This window comes from Rana temporaria, chromosome 1, assembly GCF_905171775.1.
Source record: "Rana temporaria chromosome 1, aRanTem1.1, whole genome shotgun sequence".
Taxonomy (NCBI): Eukaryota; Metazoa; Chordata; class Amphibia; order Anura; family Ranidae; genus Rana; species Rana temporaria.
In genome coordinates this window covers 490,213,654-490,236,140 of record NC_053489.1, presented here as the reverse complement: position 1 = coordinate 490,236,140, position 22,487 = coordinate 490,213,654, and the positions used below count along the sequence as shown (strand labels likewise).

Sequence of the window (22,487 nt, the reverse complement as noted above, 5' to 3'; positions counted from 1 at the left end):
TTTCAATGGGAAGGCGCGGTATAGGAGCGGTGAACACACCTCTCCTATACCGCAGTAAAGATGCGGCTAGCAGGACTTTTGGAGCGCTCCTGCTAGCGCATCGCTTCAGTGTGAAAGCCTTCGGGCCTAGGGCGTAACTCTTTGAGAATCTGGCCCTAAGTGGTTAAAAAGACTCCATTTGCTCTGGGACTACAGAAAGTAAGCTTGCCGCATAGTGCCTGGATACTTTGTACTATCTAAGCTACAAATAGTAAGAATCACCATCTGACTGCAATTTATTGTCACAAAGGAATAAAGTGGCTCTCGTCATGAACTAGTTAAGATTTATCTGTCTGCAATAAGCACTGCTGTGTGTTTTCATACTTCCCATCGTCATCTGTTTGTAAAGTCCCATCTCTAGGATACATTAGATTTGCAGAGTTAGTCACTTATATTGTAGAGGATTATTTATTTTTTTTTCCCAAGCAGAGGCGTATCATTACTAGCAATGGAGGCTTTCTGTCAGCTCCAGCAAGGCTCATTTTTTAGGGCACAGGGTTGTTTTTTTGCTGATGCAAAGTGATTGCCATTAGTTATTAGCTATTCAAAAAGTCCTTCTCAGGCTATTCAGTGGAGGTTTTGTAAGAAGTGCAAGATCAGCAGAGATAAGTGAACAAGTTATTTAGGGCATCACAAGTCTTTCTGCATGTACCCTCTGCAATCTCCTGGAGGTCCTTTTCAAAGTGAACCTAGACGTCTTAGATCTTCAGAAGATGTACGGTTCAAGTTTGTGTCAGTGGTGTTTGCGAAAGTAAGCTTGCACTTTACTTGTCCTGTTCTTCTGAGTCTTTGGCGAGGCATGATGTCAGTAACTTTTAATCAGAATGTAATTATTCACTTTGGTATAAGTTCATTAACCCAAAATATTTATCGAAAATTATAAAAATTCCTGCAGTAGGGATTCTTTGAAATATGTTAAAATTTGCCAAATAGCTACATACTGTATAATTTCAAGTATACACCCAACGTAAGCATAAGCATAAATAGCCATTTAGGCTTTATACACTTGGCTGTAATAAAATCTATGATCATAGACTGCTGGCAGAAAGATCCTGCATTAAAAATGCCAGCATGGCCCATTAAGTGTATGCTTTTAAATGCGTACAGGCGCATAAACATGTGCTTGCATTTATATGCATAAAATTCTTTTTTTTGTGCAGGCTAAAATTGCTGTGACAAGTTGTTGCTTTTTCTGTACACGTTTATTTAAAAGTAACACAAAACGTTTGCATGGATATCTTCTCATGCAGAGGGTTTTTAACATAAATACAATAAACAATATTCAGCCCTGTGGCTTTTTATGCAGCTTACTGTTAAACTTGGGGAATTTGGTCTTCCTGACGTTCAAACAAATTCAGTGCTTGTGCACACACACTGGGGGTTATTTACTAAAGGCAAATCCACTTTGCACAACAAGTGCAAACTACAAGTGCAAAGTGCACTTGAAAATGCACTGAAAGTTAGCCTGAACATTGTGTATACTTATTATACTTTTCAGTTGGTGGCAGTGGATCTCGGCCTAGTCCTGCAGACTCTTTTATTTTACCCCCCCCCCCCCTCTCTCTTTCTCTCGGTTTTTATTTTTATTTTTTGATTCACTATTATGTTTTCGAAACTCTCATGCCGCGTACACACGATCATTTTTCGGCATGAAAAAAAACTTTGTTTTTAAAAACTTCATTTAAAATGATCGTGTGTGCTGCACATCGTTTTTCAGTTTCTGAAAAACAAAACAAAAAAAATTCGAACATGCTGCATTTTTTATTGTCGTTTTAAGAAATGTCGTTTTTCAGGTTGTAAAAAATGACCGTGTGTGGGCTAAAACGACGTTTTAAACCCGCGCAAGCTCAGAAGCAAGTTATGAGATGGGAGCGCTCGCTCTGGTAAAACTACCGTTCATAATGGAGTAAGCACATTCATCGCGCTGTAACAGACAGAAAAGCGCAAATCGTCTTTTACTAACAAGGAATCGGCTAAAGCAGCCCAAAGGCGAATAGAACTTCCCCTTGAGAGTGCCGTCGTACGTGTTGTACGTCACCACGCTTTGTTCATCATTTTTTTAAAACGATGGTGTGTGGGCAACGTCGTTTTTAATGATGAAGTTGGAAAAACTTTGTTTTTTGGACATGCTGAAAAACAACGTTTTCTTTAATGCCGAAAAATGATCGTGTGTACGCGGCATCATTATTAGCTTGATATCTATTCGTATTAACTGACATTTTTAGAATTTAGAAATGTATTAATACAAGAAGTTATTGTATTGGGAATCGCTTTATAGCTTCCAATTTATGAGTTATCAATAGTAACTAAAAATGTCATTAAATACTGTATTCATTTAAACTTCATTGGATTTATATACTATTGTATAAGCGCAACAGAGTTTCTCCCCTATGTAATGTATTTGTTATGTGTTACTTGTACAATTTTTTCACATAATAAAGATATTTTGACAAGGAAAATGCACTGAAAGTGCACTTGGAGGTGCAGTCACTGTAGATCTGAGGGGGACATGCAAGGAAAATAAAAAACAGCATTTTAGCTTGCACATGATTGGATGATAAAATCAGCAGAGCTTCTCCTCATTTCAGATCTACCCCTCAGATTTACAGCGACTGCGCTTTACTTTTTTTTTTTTTTTTGCATTTTACTTTCAATGTTTTTTATTGAATATACAGGGGAAAAAACTGAGTACAAAAGACAAGTAGAAATGCTAGAAATCGAGAACACAGCGGTACGTTCCAATCTCCATGTAGATTCATTTCAACAAAGGGACATGCTCTCCTTATTATATACTCAATCTAGCATTAAAAGGAAATGTCATCATGACCCTGTACTTAGGGAACTATTTAAGGATAACCACTTATGATCTCACTAATTGGTCGAAGTGGCCATCTACCAGTAGGGGTTTATGTATCACCTCATTCTGATCATATAGGAGAGCATAACCATTATCAATGCTTTCATGCTTAAATCTTGGAGTATCCTATATTTAAACATTTCAAAAAGAATAAAACAAAGTATAACAAGATATAACAAAAGAGAAAAATAACAGAGTATATACCCATTCGGTCACTTAGAAAAGGTTACGTTTACCATTAATTCAAGTTAACATATTTGTCTGAGTGGTGTTTCAGATGTCATAGACCAGTGTATCTCGAGTACCACGTGAGCCAAGGATTCCACAGTTTAATAATTGTATTGCAATTCCCAGTGGCTGAAGAATGCAAGATTTTGTATATGCCATGTACGTGCATTGTGGAAACTCAGACTGTGGGAGCTTCTATTCCCTTCCAATGTCGAAGTATTATGAGTCGAGTAGCTAGCAGTATATGTGATACTACAGTTCTAAAGGGGGCTGGTATGGAGTCTAAATCTAATGATAGTATTGCCATACCTGGATGAAATGATCCATTTATAGGGGTGATGTCAGCTATTATAGTCTGTACCTGAGACCATAGTAGTCTCAGCTTCTGACAATACCACAGTATATGTGCTAGGGTACCCACTCTACCACATTGCCTCCAGCAAGTGGGGGATACATCTCTGTATATTTTAGATAATCTGTATGGGGTTAGGTACCACCTCATTAGTATTTGCTGTTGCATCTCACTTAGATTTGTGCTTTTGGTAGAGGAATACACAGTTCCCAATGATTTTTCCCTTTGATGGACAGAGTACTCTCTTCCAATGGCCCTTTCCCAGGATAACATGTGCTGCGTTTTAATCAACTTATTTTTTTCTTGTAAACCCACATATAAAAGTGATATACCCTTGGATGTATTAGAGGGTTGTTGGTAAAACTGGGTCAATTTAACAGGGAGTGAAGTGAGGATCTGAGGGTTCTGTCTTAGCAAATGTGTCACTTGCATGTGTTTATACTGCTCTGTTGTAGCCAGTGGCGTCACTAGGGTTGGTGTCACCCGGTGCGGTAAAACATGGTGTCACCCCCTCTCTGTCTAGGCTGCCCAGCACCAAGCAGGCAGCACACGGGCACGGGGCGCACCCCAAACCAGCCCCTGTAAATGATAGTATAGGGCAGTATAGTGGCAGGTTAGGGTAGTATAGAGTGGTATAGTAGCAGGTTGGTGTAGTGGGGTGGTATAGGACAGGTTAAGGTGGTATAGGGCATGTTGGGGTGATATAGGGTAGTTTGGGGTGGTATAGGGCAAGTTAGGGTTGCATAGGGCATGTTGGGGTGGTATAGGGCAAGTTAGGGTGGTACAGGGCAGGTTGGGGTGGTATAGTGCAAGTTAGGGTGGCATAGGGCAAGTTGGGATGGCATGGGAAAGGTTGGGGTGGTACAGGGCAAGTTAGGGTGGCATTGGGCAGGTTGGGGTGGTATAGGGCAAGTTATGGTGGCATAGGGCAGATTGGGGTGGTACAGGGCAAGTTAGGGTGGCACAGGGCAGGTTGGGGTGGCATGGGGAAGTTTGGGGTGGTACAGGGCAGGCTGGGGTGGTACAGGGCAGGCTGGGGTGGCACAGGGCAGGCTGGGTGGTACAGGGCAGGCTAGGGTGGTACAGGGCAGGCTGGGGTGGTACAGGGCTGTTTGGGGGGTTCAGGGCAGGCTGGGGTGGTACAGGGCAGGCTGGGTGATACAGGGCAGGCTGGGGTGGTACAGGGCAGGCTGGGGTGGCACAGAGCACGCTGGGGTGGTACAGGGCAGGCTGGGATTGCACAGGGCAGGCTGGGCATGTCAGCTAAAAAAAATAAATAAATAAATAAATTAAAAAACGGGATGGTGTCACCCCTCTAGCGGGTGTCACCCGGTGCGGACCGCACCCCCTAGCAACGCCTCTGGTTGTAGCTAGGTTGTACTTTTCTCTTAAAAACTGGAATGGTAAGAGTGATGCACCTTCCATTATGTCTTCAATGTAGTGTATGCCCTTGTTCTTCCAGTTGGCCAAGTGCATTTTCAGTGCAATTTCAAGTGCACTTGTAGTGTAGTGCAAAGTGGATTTGCCTTTCGTCGTTAGACCAGCTTCTGCAGACAGAGAGCTGTACATACTGACCCAAATTCAGCCAGTTCCTGTTGAACCATCCAATTTTCTGCCAGTGTGTACCCAGCTAAAGTATGTGCAAAAAAAAACCCACACTGCTTTGCTGGACATCATTCCACCATTCTTGCGGGAGGGTTCTCCAAAAATACAGAGCAGGCCAAACCTCATGAGAAGATACTCAAGTCCAATGCAAGAGCATCTTCCTGCGATATTTTGACTACTCTGTATTTCAAAGGACCTATCCGGAACCACTGTCAGAAGATGGAGGTAAGGTCAATTTATCTTCTTTTTCTTTACAGGTACATTTTACACCTACTTACAACAGGTGATTTTTACAGGGAGAGAGAAAGCCCAGATGGTGTAAGCAGGTCTTTGCCATCAGGCCCTATTTATCCCTACAATTTTTAAACCCACATTGTCATCAGAACAGAAATTAAATGGAAATTGAATGGAAATCCAACATTTTACAGATGTCACAAGAACAGCAATGGTGGGGAAATCTTCTACTGGTGAAACTTGTTCCACTGGCAGCCATCTAAGGGAGATTACCCCTTATTGGAAGAAATTTACTCTTGCTTTCTGTTGTGTCTCCAGGACAGGAAATAAAGGGAAATCTGCACAGTGAGATGCAGGCAACAGTTACCTGAAAAGTATTTTAACCATTCCTAAATAATCTAAAACTAAAAAAAAATGTCTTAGATATACTTACTTACCATATAACCTCAAGTATAAGCCGAGGTACCTAATTTTACCACAAAAAAAAAATGGGAAAACGTATTGATTCGAGTAGAAGCCTAGAGTGAGGATGCAGCAGCTACTGTAAGTGGAGAAGCAGGTCAACAATGCTCATTTGCACGCCTCACTGTGCCCATTGCAACCTCACTGTGCCCAACCTCACTGTGCCCATTGCAATCTCACTGTGCCAACCTCACTGTGCCCATTTCAACCTCACTGTGCCAACCTCACTGTGCCCATCCTCACTGTGCCCATTCTCACTGTGCCAACCTCACTGTGCCCATCCTCACTGTGTCCATTGCAACCTCACTGTACCAACCTCACCGTGCCCATCCTCACTGTGCCCATTGCAGCCTCACTGTGCCCGAGTCAGTGTACCTGAAATTATTGACAGGCTGCGGGCGTCCATTCGTTGTTTAAAAGTCGCGGTCTCCTCCTGGTCCCTTCCATGATAGGCATTTCTCAGCAGACACAGTTCCGCCTATCCAGGGCCGCTGATAGGGGGGGACCACCAGTCCTCCTGTAGGGGGCCCGGGCTCACAGGGGGGGCCCATACAGCAGAGGGAATCAGTGCGGTCGGATGGAGGGGCAAATACAGGATGCCCAATGTGAACCCGGTTTCTCTCCCTCCCACAACTTTCAGCTGCTGCAGGGAGAGACACGGACACAACTGCCAGCTTCCCTGTCTCATTAAAAAAATAACAAATTGTTACCCTGTATTGTTTTAAACCCTTGTAAAATGTAATACAATTCTTGGAAAAAAAATGATTTTTTTTTATAAAAATTGTCAAATATTTTTTTTCAAAACATTTAAATGTTTTTGTTAAAAGGAAAAAATCTTATCTTTGTGTCCGCTAAGAATAATTTTAGTATATTTTAATTGAATATCTTGGTTTGATATACAGTTGTATTCAAAATGATTCACCCCCCCCTGAAATTTATTGTTTTGCCCAGTGTGACATTGATTTTGATCATTCTGTCATCCTGCTTACAATGAAATCAAAGAGGCACGTGTAGGTCAGACAAATATAACATTTATAATGAAATAACCACAAATGTCTTTTCTGTGCTCACATCATTATCAGTTTTATTCAACCCCCAAGTGACATCCAATCTTAGTACTTAGTACAACATCCTTTTACAGTTAGAACAGCTTTTAGACGTAAAGCATAGCTTGGCACAAGTGCCTTGCAGCGATCTACGGGTATCTTCACCCATTCGTCATGGGCAAAAGCCTCCAGTTCAGTCACATTCTTAGGGTTGCGCACTGCGACTGCTTTCTTTAAGTCCCACCAGAGGTTCTCAATCGGATTTAAGTCTGGTGACTGCGATGGCCACTCCAAAATGTTCCAGCCTTTAATCTGCAACCATGCTCTAGTGGACTTGGAGGTATGCTTGGGATCATTGTCCTGTTGAAAGGTCCAACGTCTCCCAAGCCTCAGGTTTGTGACGGACTGCATCACATTGTCATCCAATATCTCCTGGTACTGAGGAGAACTCATGGTACCTTGCACACGCTGAAGCTTCCCTGTACCTGCAGAAGCAAAACAGCCCCAAAGCATGATTGACCCCCCGCCATGCTTCACAGTAGGCACGGTGTTCTTTTCATCATAGGCCTTGTTCTTCCTCCTCCAAACATAGCGTTGATCCATGGGCCCAAACACTTCTAATTTTGTTTCATCAGTCCACAGAACACAATCCCAAAACTTCTGTGGTTTGTCCACATGACTTTCGGCATACTGCAGTCAACTCTTCTTATTCTTTGGAGACAGCGAGGGGGTGCGCCTGGGAGTTCTGGCATGGAGGCCTTCATTACGCAGTGTGCGCCGTATTGTCTGAGCAGAAACTTCAGTACCCACATCTGACAAATATTTTCTCAGTTCCTCAGCACGGGGACTTTTCTCCACTCTACGCTTCAGGTAGCGCACAGCAGTCAAAGTCACGACCAGGTAGCGTTTCAACAGTGCCCTTTGCCTTGAATTTGCGAATGATGCTTCCTATGGTGTCTCTTGGTATGTGTAACGGCTACCCACTGGTGTGAGGGTCTCAGCCGTTGGAGACGTCCTTTTCCCTGGCAAGCTGTGATATGCAGGTACCGCCGGTATATCCCATCGAACGCCCTTCCAAGAAACGAGACGGGCTACGTTTGCAGAGTCAAGCAGACTAACTTTATTTGGCATATTTCACCTGCTTATATCTGCTTACAACTGTTACAAGAACAATGACAGTTTCCGCCCCCCCCCCCCTTCACCCAGTAGGGGGCTTCAACACAGACCCCCTGAAACAATGACATCTCCTTGAATTAATCACTTGACCAGTCTCTAGACGCTTCGGCACCGCAAACCACTTAACATTTTCTGGCCAGGCACATTCCTTTCTCAATAGAATTCAATTAACCTTTAAAACAATTATCACTCACACATAATCCCCATCAGCCTACACCTCACAGGGGGGCTGTTACCTACACAAGAGAGAGTTCATTAGCTATGCGAAGGGTACATTAGCATTCAACAATGAAAAGAGACTTGTCCAATTAACCCTTTGAGCTCAGAATACAATGTGGTACATCCAATTGTGACAAGCCATGCAGTTCCTTGTAGTCCTCCCTGCATGAGATTATAACTGTCCCGGCAGCATGCATATGTCCGTTACAGTATGTTTAACATCTTTGCAATCTTCTTATAGCCATTGCCCTTCCTTTGAAGAGTAATCACCTCTTCTCTTGTCTTCCCGGACCATTCTCTTGACTTCACCATGTTTGTAACCACACCAGTAAATGTCTAGAAGGAGCTGAGTATCACAGTCATTTTAAAGCTGCCTGATTGGTGCTTATTAGGCTTTATTGCTGCTCCCTGACATCCACAGGCGTTTTCAATACCTGATTGAAAACACTTCAATGAACCTCTGTTCTTCAGAGTGGTAGTCTTTAATGGGTTGAATAATTGTGTAAATGAAGAATTCACAAAATAAACATTTACTACTGTATTACAAAACCAATTGATGTCATATTAGTTGCATTTGGTTCTTTAAGAAGTCCTTGTAGGATTGCATTCTGAATACAATTACAAATGTACACTAAATTCCCTAAAACCCTTTACAGCATTGGGGGGTTGAATAATTTTGAACACAACTGTATTTGAGGGGGGCCCTGCCAGGTAGGCTGTACGGGGCCCCGTGATGTCTAACAGCAGCCCTGCGCCTATCACAGACGTTCTCTCATCCTCGGACTCAGTTTCCCAGCAGACACTGGATGCCCGCAGCCTGTCAATAATTTCAGGTACACTAACTCGAGTATAAGCCGTGGGTGGGGGGGGAGGGGGAGTATTTTCAGCCTTAAAAAAAGGGCTGAAAAACTCGGCTTATACTTGAGTATATATGGTAAATAAGACAACAGCTGTTGTGTAGAAGATGTGTGAGTAGGTGTTATACTCCAGTATTTTCTGGTATTTTTTTACTAACTTGTATGCACAATATTTATTTGTCTTTTTCAGCTAACTTTGATTTGATTTTTATAATACAGGGAATATGCTGTAAACCAAATAAATTACATGTATGCCCAGTACGTGGCAAATACCATGGAACCACTGAACATACCCAATGTGTGCAAAGACAAGAGGTTTTGTTGGACAGTAAGTTAATTACATTTTGCTTGTTTAAAAAAAGTGTCTGTGGCATTTTATTTTGGTTAAGTTTTTGTGGCATATATATTGCCCTTCTGTAATTAGAGAAATTGTTTTAGACTGACATGGGCTTTGTATAACCTTTAGGCACTAAGTGAAGAGATCCACCACTAAGATCCCAGTTCCACCACAACCGTACTTGTAATTTCTCTTCTCTCTGGTTTGGCTTTAAAACAAATACTGCAGTAATGCGATAATGCAATTTTCTCCATTTATTATGCTGGAAGTGTAGGGGAGGGGGTGTCTTAGATTTCACAGGGGAGCTATATATATATATGCATGGACGTGGTTCTCTAGCACCCCTGTTGTGGGTAAATTTATGCTTTTATCGTTTGCAATTTTGTTTCCATTTGAACTAATGATTACATTTAATCATCTAAAATAATGGGAGATTGCAAAACTCATGTTATAGTTTACAGTCACACATACAATCAAACTTTGCTACAATGTAATATAGTGAGTGTACAGCTTGTATAACAGTGTAAATTTGCTGTCCCCTCAAAATAACTCAACACACAGCCATTAATGTCTAAACCACTGGTGACAAAAGTGAGTACATCCCTAAGTGAAAATGTCCAAATTGGGCCCAAAGTGTAAATTTTTTGTGTGGCCATCATTATTTTCCAGCACTGCCTTAACCCTCTTGGACATTGAGTTCACCTGAGCTTCACAAGTTGTCACTGGAGTCCTCTTCCATTCCTCCACGACGACATCATGGAGCTGGTGGATGTTAGAGACCTTGCGCTCCTCCACCACCTGTTTGAGGATGCCCACAGATACTCAATAGGGTTTAGGTCTGGAGACATGCTTGGCCAGTCCATCACCTTTACCCTCGGCTTCTTTGGCAAGGCAGTGGTCCTCTTGAAGGTGTGTTTGGGGCTGTTATCATGTTGGAATACTGCCCTGCGGCCCAATCTCCATGGGAGGGGATCATGCTCTGCTTCAGTATATCACAGTACATGTTGATATTCATGGTTCTCTCAATGCACTGTAGCTCCCCAGTATTGGCAGCACTCATGCAGACCCAGACCATGACACTTCCACCACCATGCTTGACTGTAGGCAAGACACACTTGTATTTGTACTCCTCACCTGGTTGCCCCCACACACGCTTGACACCATCTGAACCAAATAAGTTTATCTTGGTCTAATCAGACCACAGGACTTGGTTCCATAAATCCATGTCCTTAGTCTGCTTGTCTTCAGCAAACTGCTTGCAGGCTTTCTTGTGCATCATCTTTAGAAGATACTTTCTTCTGGGACGACAGCTATGTAGACCAATTTGATGCAGTGTGCAGCGTATGGTCTGAGCACTTACAGGCTGACCCCCCACCCCTTCAACCTCTGCAGCAATTCTGGCAGTACTCATGCATCTATTTCCCAAAGACAGCCTCTGGATATGACGCTGAGCATGTGCACCCAACTTTTTTGGTCGACCATGGCGAGGTCTGTTCTGAGTGGAACCTGTCCTGTTAGACCGCTGTATGGTCTTGGCCAGTTTCAGGGTCTTGGCATCCTTCTTATAGCCTAGGCCATCTTTATGTAGATCAATATTTTTTTTTTCAGATCCTCAGAGAGTTCTTTGCCATGAGGTGCCATGTAGAACTCCCAGTGACCAGTAAGAGAGGGTGAGAGTGATAACACCAAATTTAACACGCCTGCTCCCCATTCACACCTGAAACCTTGTAACACTAACAAGTCACATGGCATCGGGGATGGAAATGGCTAATTGGGCCCAATTTGGACATTTGCACTTAGGGAAGTACTCACATTTTTTGCCAGCGGTTTAGATATTAATGGCTGTGTGTTGAGTTATTTTGAGGGGACAGAAAATTTACACTGTTATACAAGCTGTACACTCACTACTTTAGATTGTAGCAAAGTGTAATTTCTTCAGTGTTGTCACATGAAAAGATACAATAAAATGTTCATAAAAATGTGTGTGGTGTACTCATGTGAGATACTGTATATAATGTACTTAACATTAATACAGCAGTTTCTGTTTTTCTGAATCTCCTTGTACCATCATTTTACCTATTGATTCTTCCAGTGGATCCAATAATTTTCCACTTCCTGTAATACAATGACAACTCAGTTTTTTTCTGCATTGAAACCACACAGCAACATTGTTGCCCTGTACACAGGGTATACTTAGATGGACATGTAGTTTAGAGGATCTTCAGGAATTATAGCAGTTTAAAAAATATGCTGAATTATATGAGGTTAAAGTGGCGTTCCACCCATAAATATAACATTAAATCAGTAGTTTTAAAAAAATGTCATTAGTCCTTTACAAATTTTTTTTTTTTTTTTAGATGCCTTCAAAGTGTTGTTACTAGGCAGAATAGTTAATCTTCCCACTTCCTGGACCTAGGTGCTTAATGCTTCCTAACCTACACCGCACAGACTCCTGGGAATGTAGTGGGTGTAACTTTCCAGGAGTCTGTGCATTCCCCAGTCTCAAAGAATCATGTGACTTGGACAGCACAGGTGCTGAAACCTGATCTGGCACTGCTTGTGCAGCACTGAGCATGTGCAAGATTTGCAAGGCTGAAATCCAGGAAGTCATACAGTCTGGCTTCATGATGCCCACACTTAAGATGGCCCCAGTCAATTTCTATTTTATAAAGTGTCTAAATGCTGTAACAACCTAACAAAACGGACCTTAGTTTACAGACTAACTTTACTAGAATACATTAAGCTTGTGTATTACAGGGGTATTTATATTTAAAAAGTGAAATTGTGGCCGGAACTCCGCTTTAAGTCCAGCAAGGCGTATGCCACCCTGTGGACTTGTTTCTTGTATTAACCATTTGCATTTTTACTGAGTGTCAGTATAGCTATCACTATATTCCCAGGGCTCTGACATAAGAGGTGTGCTCTGCTACACAGTAGCCGCTCTGCCTACACCTTCCTCAAGCTGCCCATTCACATACTATTTTGTAAATGGGTTTGCATAATACAAAGCCTTCTTTGATTGAGCAAGAGGAGAGGAGGGGAATGCAAAGAGGCTACAAATGACTCTGCAGCTGTTGTATCAGAGACATGAAAATCCATCAGTGGAGTGACAGATGTATTCGATAACTGCACTCCTGGCAGTAAAACTTTAAATAGTAAATAAACTAGATACTGTAAGTCCAGGAGGTGGCATATACTTTGTTGGACTTAACCTCTTATAAGCCAGCAGATTTTTTTAAAGTGCTGCTATTCCTGGAATTCCACATAGAGTAAGTGATTAAAAACAGCTTATTTTTCTTTTGGAAAAAAATGTTTAACCCAGGTGAATAAATGCTGACTTTTATAAGCTCCCCTGCCTGTGTTATAGTTTTTTCCCAACACCTTGTAATTGACAAATTTACTAGACAGCTAAGAAAATGTGAAGAAAAACAGAAATAAAGGCATGTAACAAAAAGGAATATATATATTGACTGTTATCATTACCGTATAATTACCAGAATATTGTATTTTTTTGCTGTAGGGGTTCTTTACGTATTTGATGAGGTTGTTTCAGTTATTGCCCATATTTAGATATGAGAACCAACACATTTGTTTCCCAGTTTTTATTAATTTGCAAGCCTTGTAAGCTCTTTGCAATTATGTCATTGCAAAAGACTTCCTGTCTTGTAAATTCCCTAAATTGACTGCGCTAGGAATATAGTACTTTCTCAGAGTTAATGTATTTGTTTAGAGAGCATTCAGATTATTTAAAAGCTTAGTCTTTTGTGAATAGTGTATTTTAGACTAACCATGCCCAATATTTACTTCCCATCCTTCACATATAACGCTTCTTGGTTAGTATTGAAAATGTATTTGGTAAAGCTGTATTAATGTATTAATTTTTTGACCTACTTGATGTTCCTTAGAGCGTATGTGTACACAAATTCTTTTTTGTTTTGGATTTAGTAGGGATTAGACCCCTTTCACACTAGGCGGATCCGTCTCGGCGGAGACCGCCAACTCAGCGGGAGATCTCTCTGTGGATTTCCGCTGAGCCGGTGGATGACAAGCCCCTCTCTGCTCACTGAGCGGGGAGGAGCTTCTGCAGTACCGTTGTCTACCTATGGAGAGATCTGATGAAAATGGACAGCATGTCAGTTTTCAACAGATCTCACCCGATTCCTCGCTTGGTTATTATTAACTCTTTACACTTTCCCTAGATTTCCCATCATTCTCTGTCATGATGACAATGGTTCGACACAGAAAGCAGTAAAAACTCTATTCAAAACTAATATATATATATATATATATATATATATATATATAGCCCAAAACCTAACTTTTCACTGGAAAAATAGGGGGTTGTCTTATACGCCAAGTCGTCTTATACGCCGGCAAATACGGTAACTAAACTTATGGCCATAAAATGGAATTTTCCCTTTGTAAGTTTTATTAAAAGAGATCAAAGCCGTGCTCATTTTTCTTCTTCTTTAACGCAAATGTCAAGAATTTATTACAAGTATCAGGAAAGTGGTTTGCTTCACTTGGAAAACTGCACAGCACAGGGAGCACATTAATTTACAAAATCATCATTCATTCAGTCTTTTTAATTAGAAAAATGTCTCTCATTTTAACTTGTTGGGCGTTTGATGTTTGTAGTTTATATGGTATTTATAAAATCTACTAGCTAATTGTGGAACGAGTTTGCTTACTCTGCAACAAACTGACTGTTTTTACTCTTGGTTACCTATATGCATAAAATATTACTGGTCTCTTGAGATCAGTTGTACACAATTAATCCCATGCAAAGAGATCATCCTTGTCTTAAAGCCAAACAGCATTACAAATTAAACATGGATGGTCAGGTTTAGGTATGTATAATTGTATTAACATACAACAATTTTCCATTCTGCTAATATTAAAACATTTGCTTTGGCTGGGGAGCATAGGGCTCAGTCAGTTATGCAAGCTGAACAAATATTTACACCCCCCAGACACCCTACTTAGAACAGGATGGAAGTTTCCTTTGTCATGTCAGCAATGATGGTCTCTCAAGATTCCCTATTTACAATGAATAAAGAAAAGTCATTATCGGCTTGGTCCAGGCTGATGGGGTGGAAAGTTACAGAGAGTTGAACCATGATTTCAGAATCATACTTTGTGGGTTAGTGAACAGCTACAGCATGGGGAATTGTTAGTGCACAGCATTGGTTTCAGATGTGATTTGGTTATACTGCAAACAGGTTTTTAATTAGACAGTACAAAGCAGCGATGGGTAGTAAATTATAGCAATCAAACCGATTATAAACAGCATAGAGCTATCTTAAAGAAAATCTATGGTCACAGCATACACTTTCATTTAATAATATCGGCATTGTAATAAAATTACAAACAATAGTTATTTTTTTACAATCTAATATAAGCTTACCTCCTTTCATGTTGTGAGTGCTGCCTCTCTGCTGGTCATCACTTTCCACAACTTCCTGGATTCCCTGCATGCTTTGAAGCTTCTCTTCTGCTGTTTACTTTCAATTTCTAAGGACTATATATCCCATGGTACCTTGCTGCCTGCAAGAAGTCATTAATGATTGACCTCTTGAAACTCCTCCTTTCAGCACATATGTAGTTCAGAGGGCAGGCTTTATGAAATGTGTGCCACATCAGTGACTATAAATAATTGAAATTCAATGTGAAAATTAATATGTGATCTAAATGTTGACTATAAATACACTTTAATGAATATTTAGTGCTTATGAACAGGGCCGGCCAAGTGATTTATTTGGAAATCTCAGTGACTATGTTCAAAAGACAATGCAAGTTATTATAATCCAAAAATAGAGATACAGTCTGATTGGTTTGGAAACATAATATTTTACTGCACACAGCTCTTTATGAACACCTTACATTATTTCATAAGTAAATAAATACCAGTGTGGAGCTTAAACAAGCAGTTAATATCTCTCATAAAGTAAAACAAATAAATTGCATTTAAATGACAATATAGGTTAAATGTGGGCACCCACATATCTTCTTGAAAGGGCACCCAGGAGCCTCATAATTCAGTGCCTTTTTGCAAACTGGAGAAACATCAGGTAGAAATGTGAAGTGAAATAGGTAAAAACGTTATAACCAATTTCCTTATAGTACCTCTGTACCGGTATGACCTGTAGCTTCATCTACTTCATCCAGTCACTTCTGGCTGCTGGACTTTAAAGGCTTATGCCTCGTACACACAATCGGAATTTCCGATGGAAAAAGTCAGACGAAATTTTTTCATCGGATATTCCAAACGTGTGTGTAACGGGAGTCACTTTAGAGGCACAGGGTGAATGAGAACCCCACTATGGTCTGTGCTAGTCACATTTAATGCGGTATAGATATTGTATATATTGTGTATATATATTGTGTGTTGGCTGATGTGTACTATTAAGCTTTCTCTGATGAGGTGGGGTGTGATTGCATTCTATTGTCTATTGTGCCAATTTAGTCTGCTACTGTGGTGATGTGGATTAAAGCTTGGTAGACAGTCTGGCTGCCTATTATGGGATGTTTAAGTGTCTTGCTGTGAGGAAGGGGGGGGGGGAATCATTCCAGCACCCCCCCCCCTGCTAAGACTGTTTACTGAAGGAGAAGTTTGAACACACCTGACCTGTATCACCATTGTCATTGGACAATTTAACCCACCCTGTTTCCCAAGGGTGGGAGGGATGTATTTTGAAGAGAAATGTGTTACCATGTGCTTGCAATAAAGATTCATTCCCTGTTTTGAACCTCAAACAGAGCTGTGTGTCTCGTTTCTGGGGGGATATCTCTATGGGTTGTGTCGCCGGATTGTGGAGTGTCGATAAGCTGTCTTGGGTTGGTGGAATGGAATATCGTAAATGGTGTTAACCCCTGACCGTTACAATTGTTGGCTAGCAGTGGGATAATTCCATCGCCAAAAGAACAGCTACAAGGACACAGGACAATGGAGTCTCAGTATGCACGTGCACGGCTGAAGCGCTCCACCCTCAAGGACTTACTGGAGAGCCGGGCAGACCAGCCAGCAACCATAAGAAGATGGACATGATCACAGAACTTGTCCAAATGGATGGAGCTGAAAGACCCAACATAACGGAAAGGCCCAGCGTAACAGACAGGACACCCGAAGAAGCAAGTTTTGATCGGGCTGTTAACATAAGACTGGCACATTATGGCCCTAACCCTCCACGGGAGAGCATAGACCGAGTTATAGCGGATGTGGATGCAAATTTGCTACCGCAAAGAGGTTCTGCAGCAGCAGAAGTCACAGCGGCACCAACTGAAAGGACACAAATACATTTTGCTGCTTTTAAGAATTTAATTGAAACTGAAGGGGAGATTGATGGGTGCCTTGATGATTTCGAACGGCAATGTGCCCTACACCGGGTGCCCACAGAGGAATGGGTTACCATTTTGTCTGGGAAATTGTCCGGCCGGGCCAGTGAAGCGTTCAGGGCCATCCCAGACAAGGATATTATGAACTATGGACTGGTAAAAGAAGCACTTTTGGCCAGGTATGCTGTCACACCAGAGGCATACCGGAGGTGGTTTTGAGAGACGAGCAAGCAGACTGGAGACTCATATACCGAGTGGGCATGCCGCCTACACCGCACTGGGTCGATGGATGCCAAGCAGAACCTGGGGAAAAGGTGCTGCAGGTGTTCCTGCTGGAGCACTTCTTTGACAAACTGTCCCTGGAGTTCAGAGAGTGGGTCCGGGACCGAAAACCTTTCTCCTTGCCTGAAGCAGCTCGCCTGGCGGACAAATTCACAGACGCCCGCAAACTGGATAACTCTGGGGTCAAGACAACAACTCGGGTGGATTATCGATCAATGGCACTCCCTCCAGCTATCGCCTACCAACCCCAGTCGTACCACCCTACAGCACCCCCTCCAGAGGCCACTTATCCTCAGCAGCCCAGGTTCCACTCCCAGGGCTACTCAGAACCCATCAAGTGTTTTGGGTGTAAACAACCAGGGCATAAAAAGTCAGACTGTCCCTTGAATCCAGCCAGGCAGTCACAGTCATGGGGGAAGGGGAAACCCCCACACACCCATGCCGGCGGCCCACTGTTGGAGAACACCCTGTTGCATACCTGAGCAGAAAACTACTCCCCCGTGAAGTGAGCTATGCGGCAGTGGAGAAGGAGTGTTTGGCCTTGGTTTGGGCCCTTAAGAAGTTGAACCCTTACCTGTACGGACAGGAATTTTCATTAGTCACTGACCACAACCCATTGGTGGGGCTTAACCGGGTCTCAGGAGACAATGGCAGGTTGCTGCGGTGGAGCTTAGCCCTGCAACCTTACAACTTCACCATCAGCTACCAACCCGGTAAGGAAAATGGCAATGCGGATGGGTTATTCCGGCAAACAGAGGTCATCCCGGCCTCCTAGTTCCGGACATCCCCAAGTTGACCCGAAAAGGATCAAGCTGGGTCTGCCGGAGTGTCCCACAAGGAGGGAGCCATGTAACGGGAGTCACTTTAGGGGCACAGGGTGAATGAGAACCCCACTATGGTCTATGCTAGTCACATTTAATGCAGTATAGATATTGTATATATTGTGTATATATATTGTGTGTTGCATTCTATTGTCTATTGTGCTAATTTAGTCTGCTACTGTGGTGATGTGGATTAGAGCTTGGTAGACAGTCTGGCTGCCTATTATGGGATGTTTAAGTATCTTGCTGTGAGGAAAGGGGGGAGGGGGTAATCACTCCAGCAACCCCCCCCCCCTGCTAAGACTGTTTACTGAAGGAGAAGTTTGAACACACCTGACCTGTATCACCATTGTCATTGGACAATTTAACCCATCCTGTTTCCCAAGGGTGGAAGGGATGTATTTTGAAGAGAAATGTGTTACCATGTGCTTGCAATAAAGATTCATTCCCTGTTTTGAACCTCAAACAGAGCTGTGTGTCTCGTTTCTGGGGGGAAATCTCTATGGGTTGTGTCGCCGGATTGTGGAGTGTCGATAAGCTGTCTTGGGTTAGTGGAATGGAATATCGTAAACGGTGTTAACCCCTGACCGTTACAGAAAGACAACTTCTTCTCTTTTTTTCTGACGGAAAAAATTTCTAGCGGAAATTCCATTTGTCTGTATGGAACTCCTATGGATAAAAAAACATGCATGATCGGAAACAATTCAACGCATGCTCGGAAGCATTGAACTTCATTTTTCTAGGCTTGTCGTAGTGTTGTACGTCACCACCTTTTTGACGTTGGAATTTGGTGTGTTCGTGTGTATGCAAGACAGTTTGAACGGAATTCCGTCTGAAAAACCTGTCAGGCCTCGTACACACGACCGAGAAACTCGACGGGCGAAACACATTGTTTTGCTCGTCAAGTTCCTTGTGAAGCCGTCGAAAAACTTGTCAAGACAATTTTCTCCATTCCCGTCAAGGAAATAGAGAACATGCTTTCTTTTTGGCTCGTCGAGTTTCTCGACAGTTTCCTCGACGAAAATGTACACACGACCGGTTTCCTCGGCAAAAAAATATCTCCCAGCAAGTTTCTTGCTGTTTTTTGCCGAGAAACTCGGTCGTGTGTACGAGGCCTCAGAGTTTATTCCGACGGAAACTCTGATACAGGGCATTAGTTGCCCTGGATGACACTGTGCTTGGTAATTTACAGACTTTTTGGCATTTGCTCTATGCTGTGTTTTCTATAGGAGAGCTTTTATTTGTCTCCAAATTCTACCTGTAAATAACTGTATTTGTATTTGTTTCTAAACCTGGGGGGGTGGTTAATATTTGAATACATTTATTTTCTGAACCAGATAACATGAATACTGTTCTGTCAGTGCCAGCCATGCTTTGAAGTTTAACTTTTTTGCCAGTTAGTGACAGAATGGATAGTATTTAGAAACATTACAAAAAGCTGTTAAACTTTCATACAAGGTTTGTCTTTCATTACCTGTTTAATATTTTCTGTCGATTCTCAGTAAAATAGAACTTGTAAACTGGGATTTTTGCAGTTCCAGCATCTTTTGTGTAAACTGCATAACATTTAAAGCCTTAGTCCAAATTGACTTTTACTTTAAATAGTGAGTTTTGGCCAGCTATACCCAAAGAAACTATTTAAAGTGGAAGTAAACATGGAGTAGGGCTTTATTCATGGAGACTATCAGACACTGCTGGCACAGTGGATTACTAATACTGACGTTCTGTGTAAACCGTTCCTTCCCTTTCCATTTTTTTTCCGTAAAGAGAATACATTTTGTTATGGCTGTCTATGTCCCCACTGGGAAATTTCCCCACACTTTCTTTGCCTCTGGCCACCTCTTACTATAACACGAAGTGAGGAGGAACAATGAGGGTGCAAACAATAAAAATATGAGGGGGGGGGGGGGCTCACCCTTCCTATTTCTATTGAAGGCTAAAATGAAAATAAATGTTTTATCATTCCAGTTCAATATAACTTTGGACAGATATGATATACTGAGGAGTGGACACACATTAAAGCAGGCCTCTTTAGGAAATATTTTTCATCCTTACCCCATTCTGTAAAACAATCAGATATGGATTTTTTTTTCTCCCCAAAATACCTGTTCTGTGGGTTTTAATGATCCCACACTTCTGGCTTTTCTCACCTAAGTGACAATGATACCTCCTGTTTCTGGAGCCTCCTGGGATACTTACATCATGCATTGGCGTTATCTTGGGCCCACTTTGCATGTGCTAGGCAACATCTGACACACTGTGTATGTGCAGAGGCGTGTTATCAGGGGCTTTATGCAAGTATCCAGTAAAGACATCCATCTCCCCAATGACATAATTAAAAATGTCAGTACAGGACCTGGTGTGTGGCAGCAGAGCAACAGGCAGGCCTGGCCCTACCATGGGAACCGGTGGGACCATTGGTCCCGGGTGGCAGGTTCTGAGGGACGGCACATTGATGCTCAAGAAGACACTGGTCCTGCCCCGCTCCTCTCCTTATCCCACTGTGTGGATGGCCAAGCGTCGCTGCTATTAGAGGTAATGGCAGAGCACTCGCTGCCATACCCTCACAAAAGCTGGCCGGCCGCCCATCCTCTTCACGGCTCATCCCCTATTGCTGCTGCTCCCTCTCTACCACCCCTGCCTGTGTCTAAACCCCCCCTACCACCCATTGCTGTGTCTAAACCCCCCTCACCACCACCGCCGCCTCTGTCTGTTCCCCACCACCACTGTTGCATGTAAATCGGACTACCTGATACATTTTATTTTGATTTTAATTGTCATGATATAAAATAATAAATGTGGGGGCCTTTTGGTGGGCGTGTTTTTTTTTTTTTAGGGGAGGCGAGGAGGCAGCATTTTATTACTGGGCCCAGGCAGCACAATGTCTTGGACCAGCCCTGGCAACAGGCTACATCAGACAACACTTAATTCGCTAGGCATGTACAGTAGGTATGTTTTTTGAGGTCAAACAGTTAAGAGAGAAGAAGGCTGCTGTTCTCTAGATATTTCTATGTGCAGATCTGTTAAGGGGATCCCAGTAAGACCCCTTTCACACTAAGGCACTTTGCAGGCGCTATAATGCTAAAAATAGCACCTGCAAAGCTCCCTGAAAGAGCGGCTTCCTTCACTCCAGTGTGAAAGCCCGAGGGCTTTCACACTGGAGTGGTGCGCTGGCAGGACATTAAAAGCATCTTTGGAGTGGTGAAGGAGAGGTGTGTATACCGCTCCTCCCCCGCTCTTGCCCATTGAAATAAATGGGCACTGCGGCCGTACTGCTGCAGCTTCTGCAGCAGCGCTTTGCGGGTGGTTTCAACCCTTTTTCTGCCGCTAGTGGGGGTTTAAATTGACGGTAAAGTGCCGCTAAAAATAGCGGCACTTTACCGCCGACACACCCACCGCCCCAGTGTGAAAAAGGCATAAGTGATGCTTTTTTTTTTTACAGATGGGGTTATTATTTTAGTGCAATAACATTGAGGTTATTTTATGTCAGCAGTTTAGATATAAATAGTGCTTAGCAGAATGAAGCTTAGAGCCTTTCTTGGTAATCAGTTCATCACAACATCAGCAGGGAATGAACCACGCAGACCCCCTCCAGCTAGACAGGGTTGCAAAGAAGTGCTGAATTTTTGCATGGGGAAAAAAGTAAAAAACAAACATTTTTTATAAATTAACTATTTGATTTACACTTATATGAAGTATATTGTGGTTGCAAGGAAGTGACCAATTTTTGCATGGGGAAAAAATAAAAGACAAAAATTTTTTTATACATATTTGAGTTACACTATAGAAAGTATATACACAACTATGATGGGTTACCTTTTTCAAAAATAAATCCTAGCCTGGCCCTATGTTTGCATCTGCCTTTGCTGTAAACAAATTGTTCCTGGCCAACGCTAAAAGGAGTTGTTTGGAGACAGGAGAGCTGGGCTGCATTGAGCACAATGAGCAGTCAATCTGGCAGAAGCAGGTTTTTCATACCAGGTTATACTCCGAGCCAGGAGGCTGCAAGTGGATGGAAACAGGACTTTTTTGTCAGAATAGGTGTTCCATCACATTGGTATTTTTGTTACAGGCTGTTGGAACAAGGGCTGCTCACATATATATTTTTAGTAAAAGTACATCCTTTAAATTTTTAAGTGCATAATTATTAATTAGCGTTTTAAAAGTCTCGCTATTGTTATTTTACAGGATTTATATAGTGCCAACTGTTTGTGGGGAGGGCTGCCGGAAGTACACACAGTGATTATTGCTAGCAGCTATAGCCACTTGCAATTATTGCATGAAAAATCCAACATGCTGGTTGTAGCCAAGCTGATCGATCAATCAAGTTTGGTACAATCAGCCTGCCCATACATTGGTTCAAATCTGGTCTATGCTGAACCAGCTGAGAATCCAACCGTCTATGGCTAGACAGGGAATTAGCTGTATTTTTTCTGACTCTCCAATTTTAGGCCAGGAGAAAAAAGTGATGTTAGCTTGCTAATCTGTCAATCGCCTGACCACAAACTGAGGCTCATTTAGAAAAGGAATTGAGTATCTTCACAAAATAAAATGAGTAAAAAATTACTTCAGTTAACCAATCATCTGAAAAGCGAATTCCTATTTAGTTACTATTTTGCACAAATTTACAATTGTTT

At 42.2% G+C, this 22,487-nt stretch overlaps 1 protein-coding gene across 3 annotated transcripts in view; it reads left to right on the top strand.

Annotated features, from left to right (window-relative positions):
• The window catches only part of PDE5A (phosphodiesterase 5A), a 202,082-nt gene that overhangs the window by 117,054 nt on the left and 62,541 nt on the right, over positions 1–22,487 (top strand). For all 3 annotated transcript variants that reach the window (XM_040330226.1, XM_040330209.1, XM_040330218.1), the window contains exon 8: positions 9,295–9,403. In XM_040330226.1, coding sequence (XP_040186160.1) covers positions 9,295–9,403 — 109 coding nt within the window. The remainder of the gene's footprint in view (positions 1–9,294; positions 9,404–22,487) is intronic.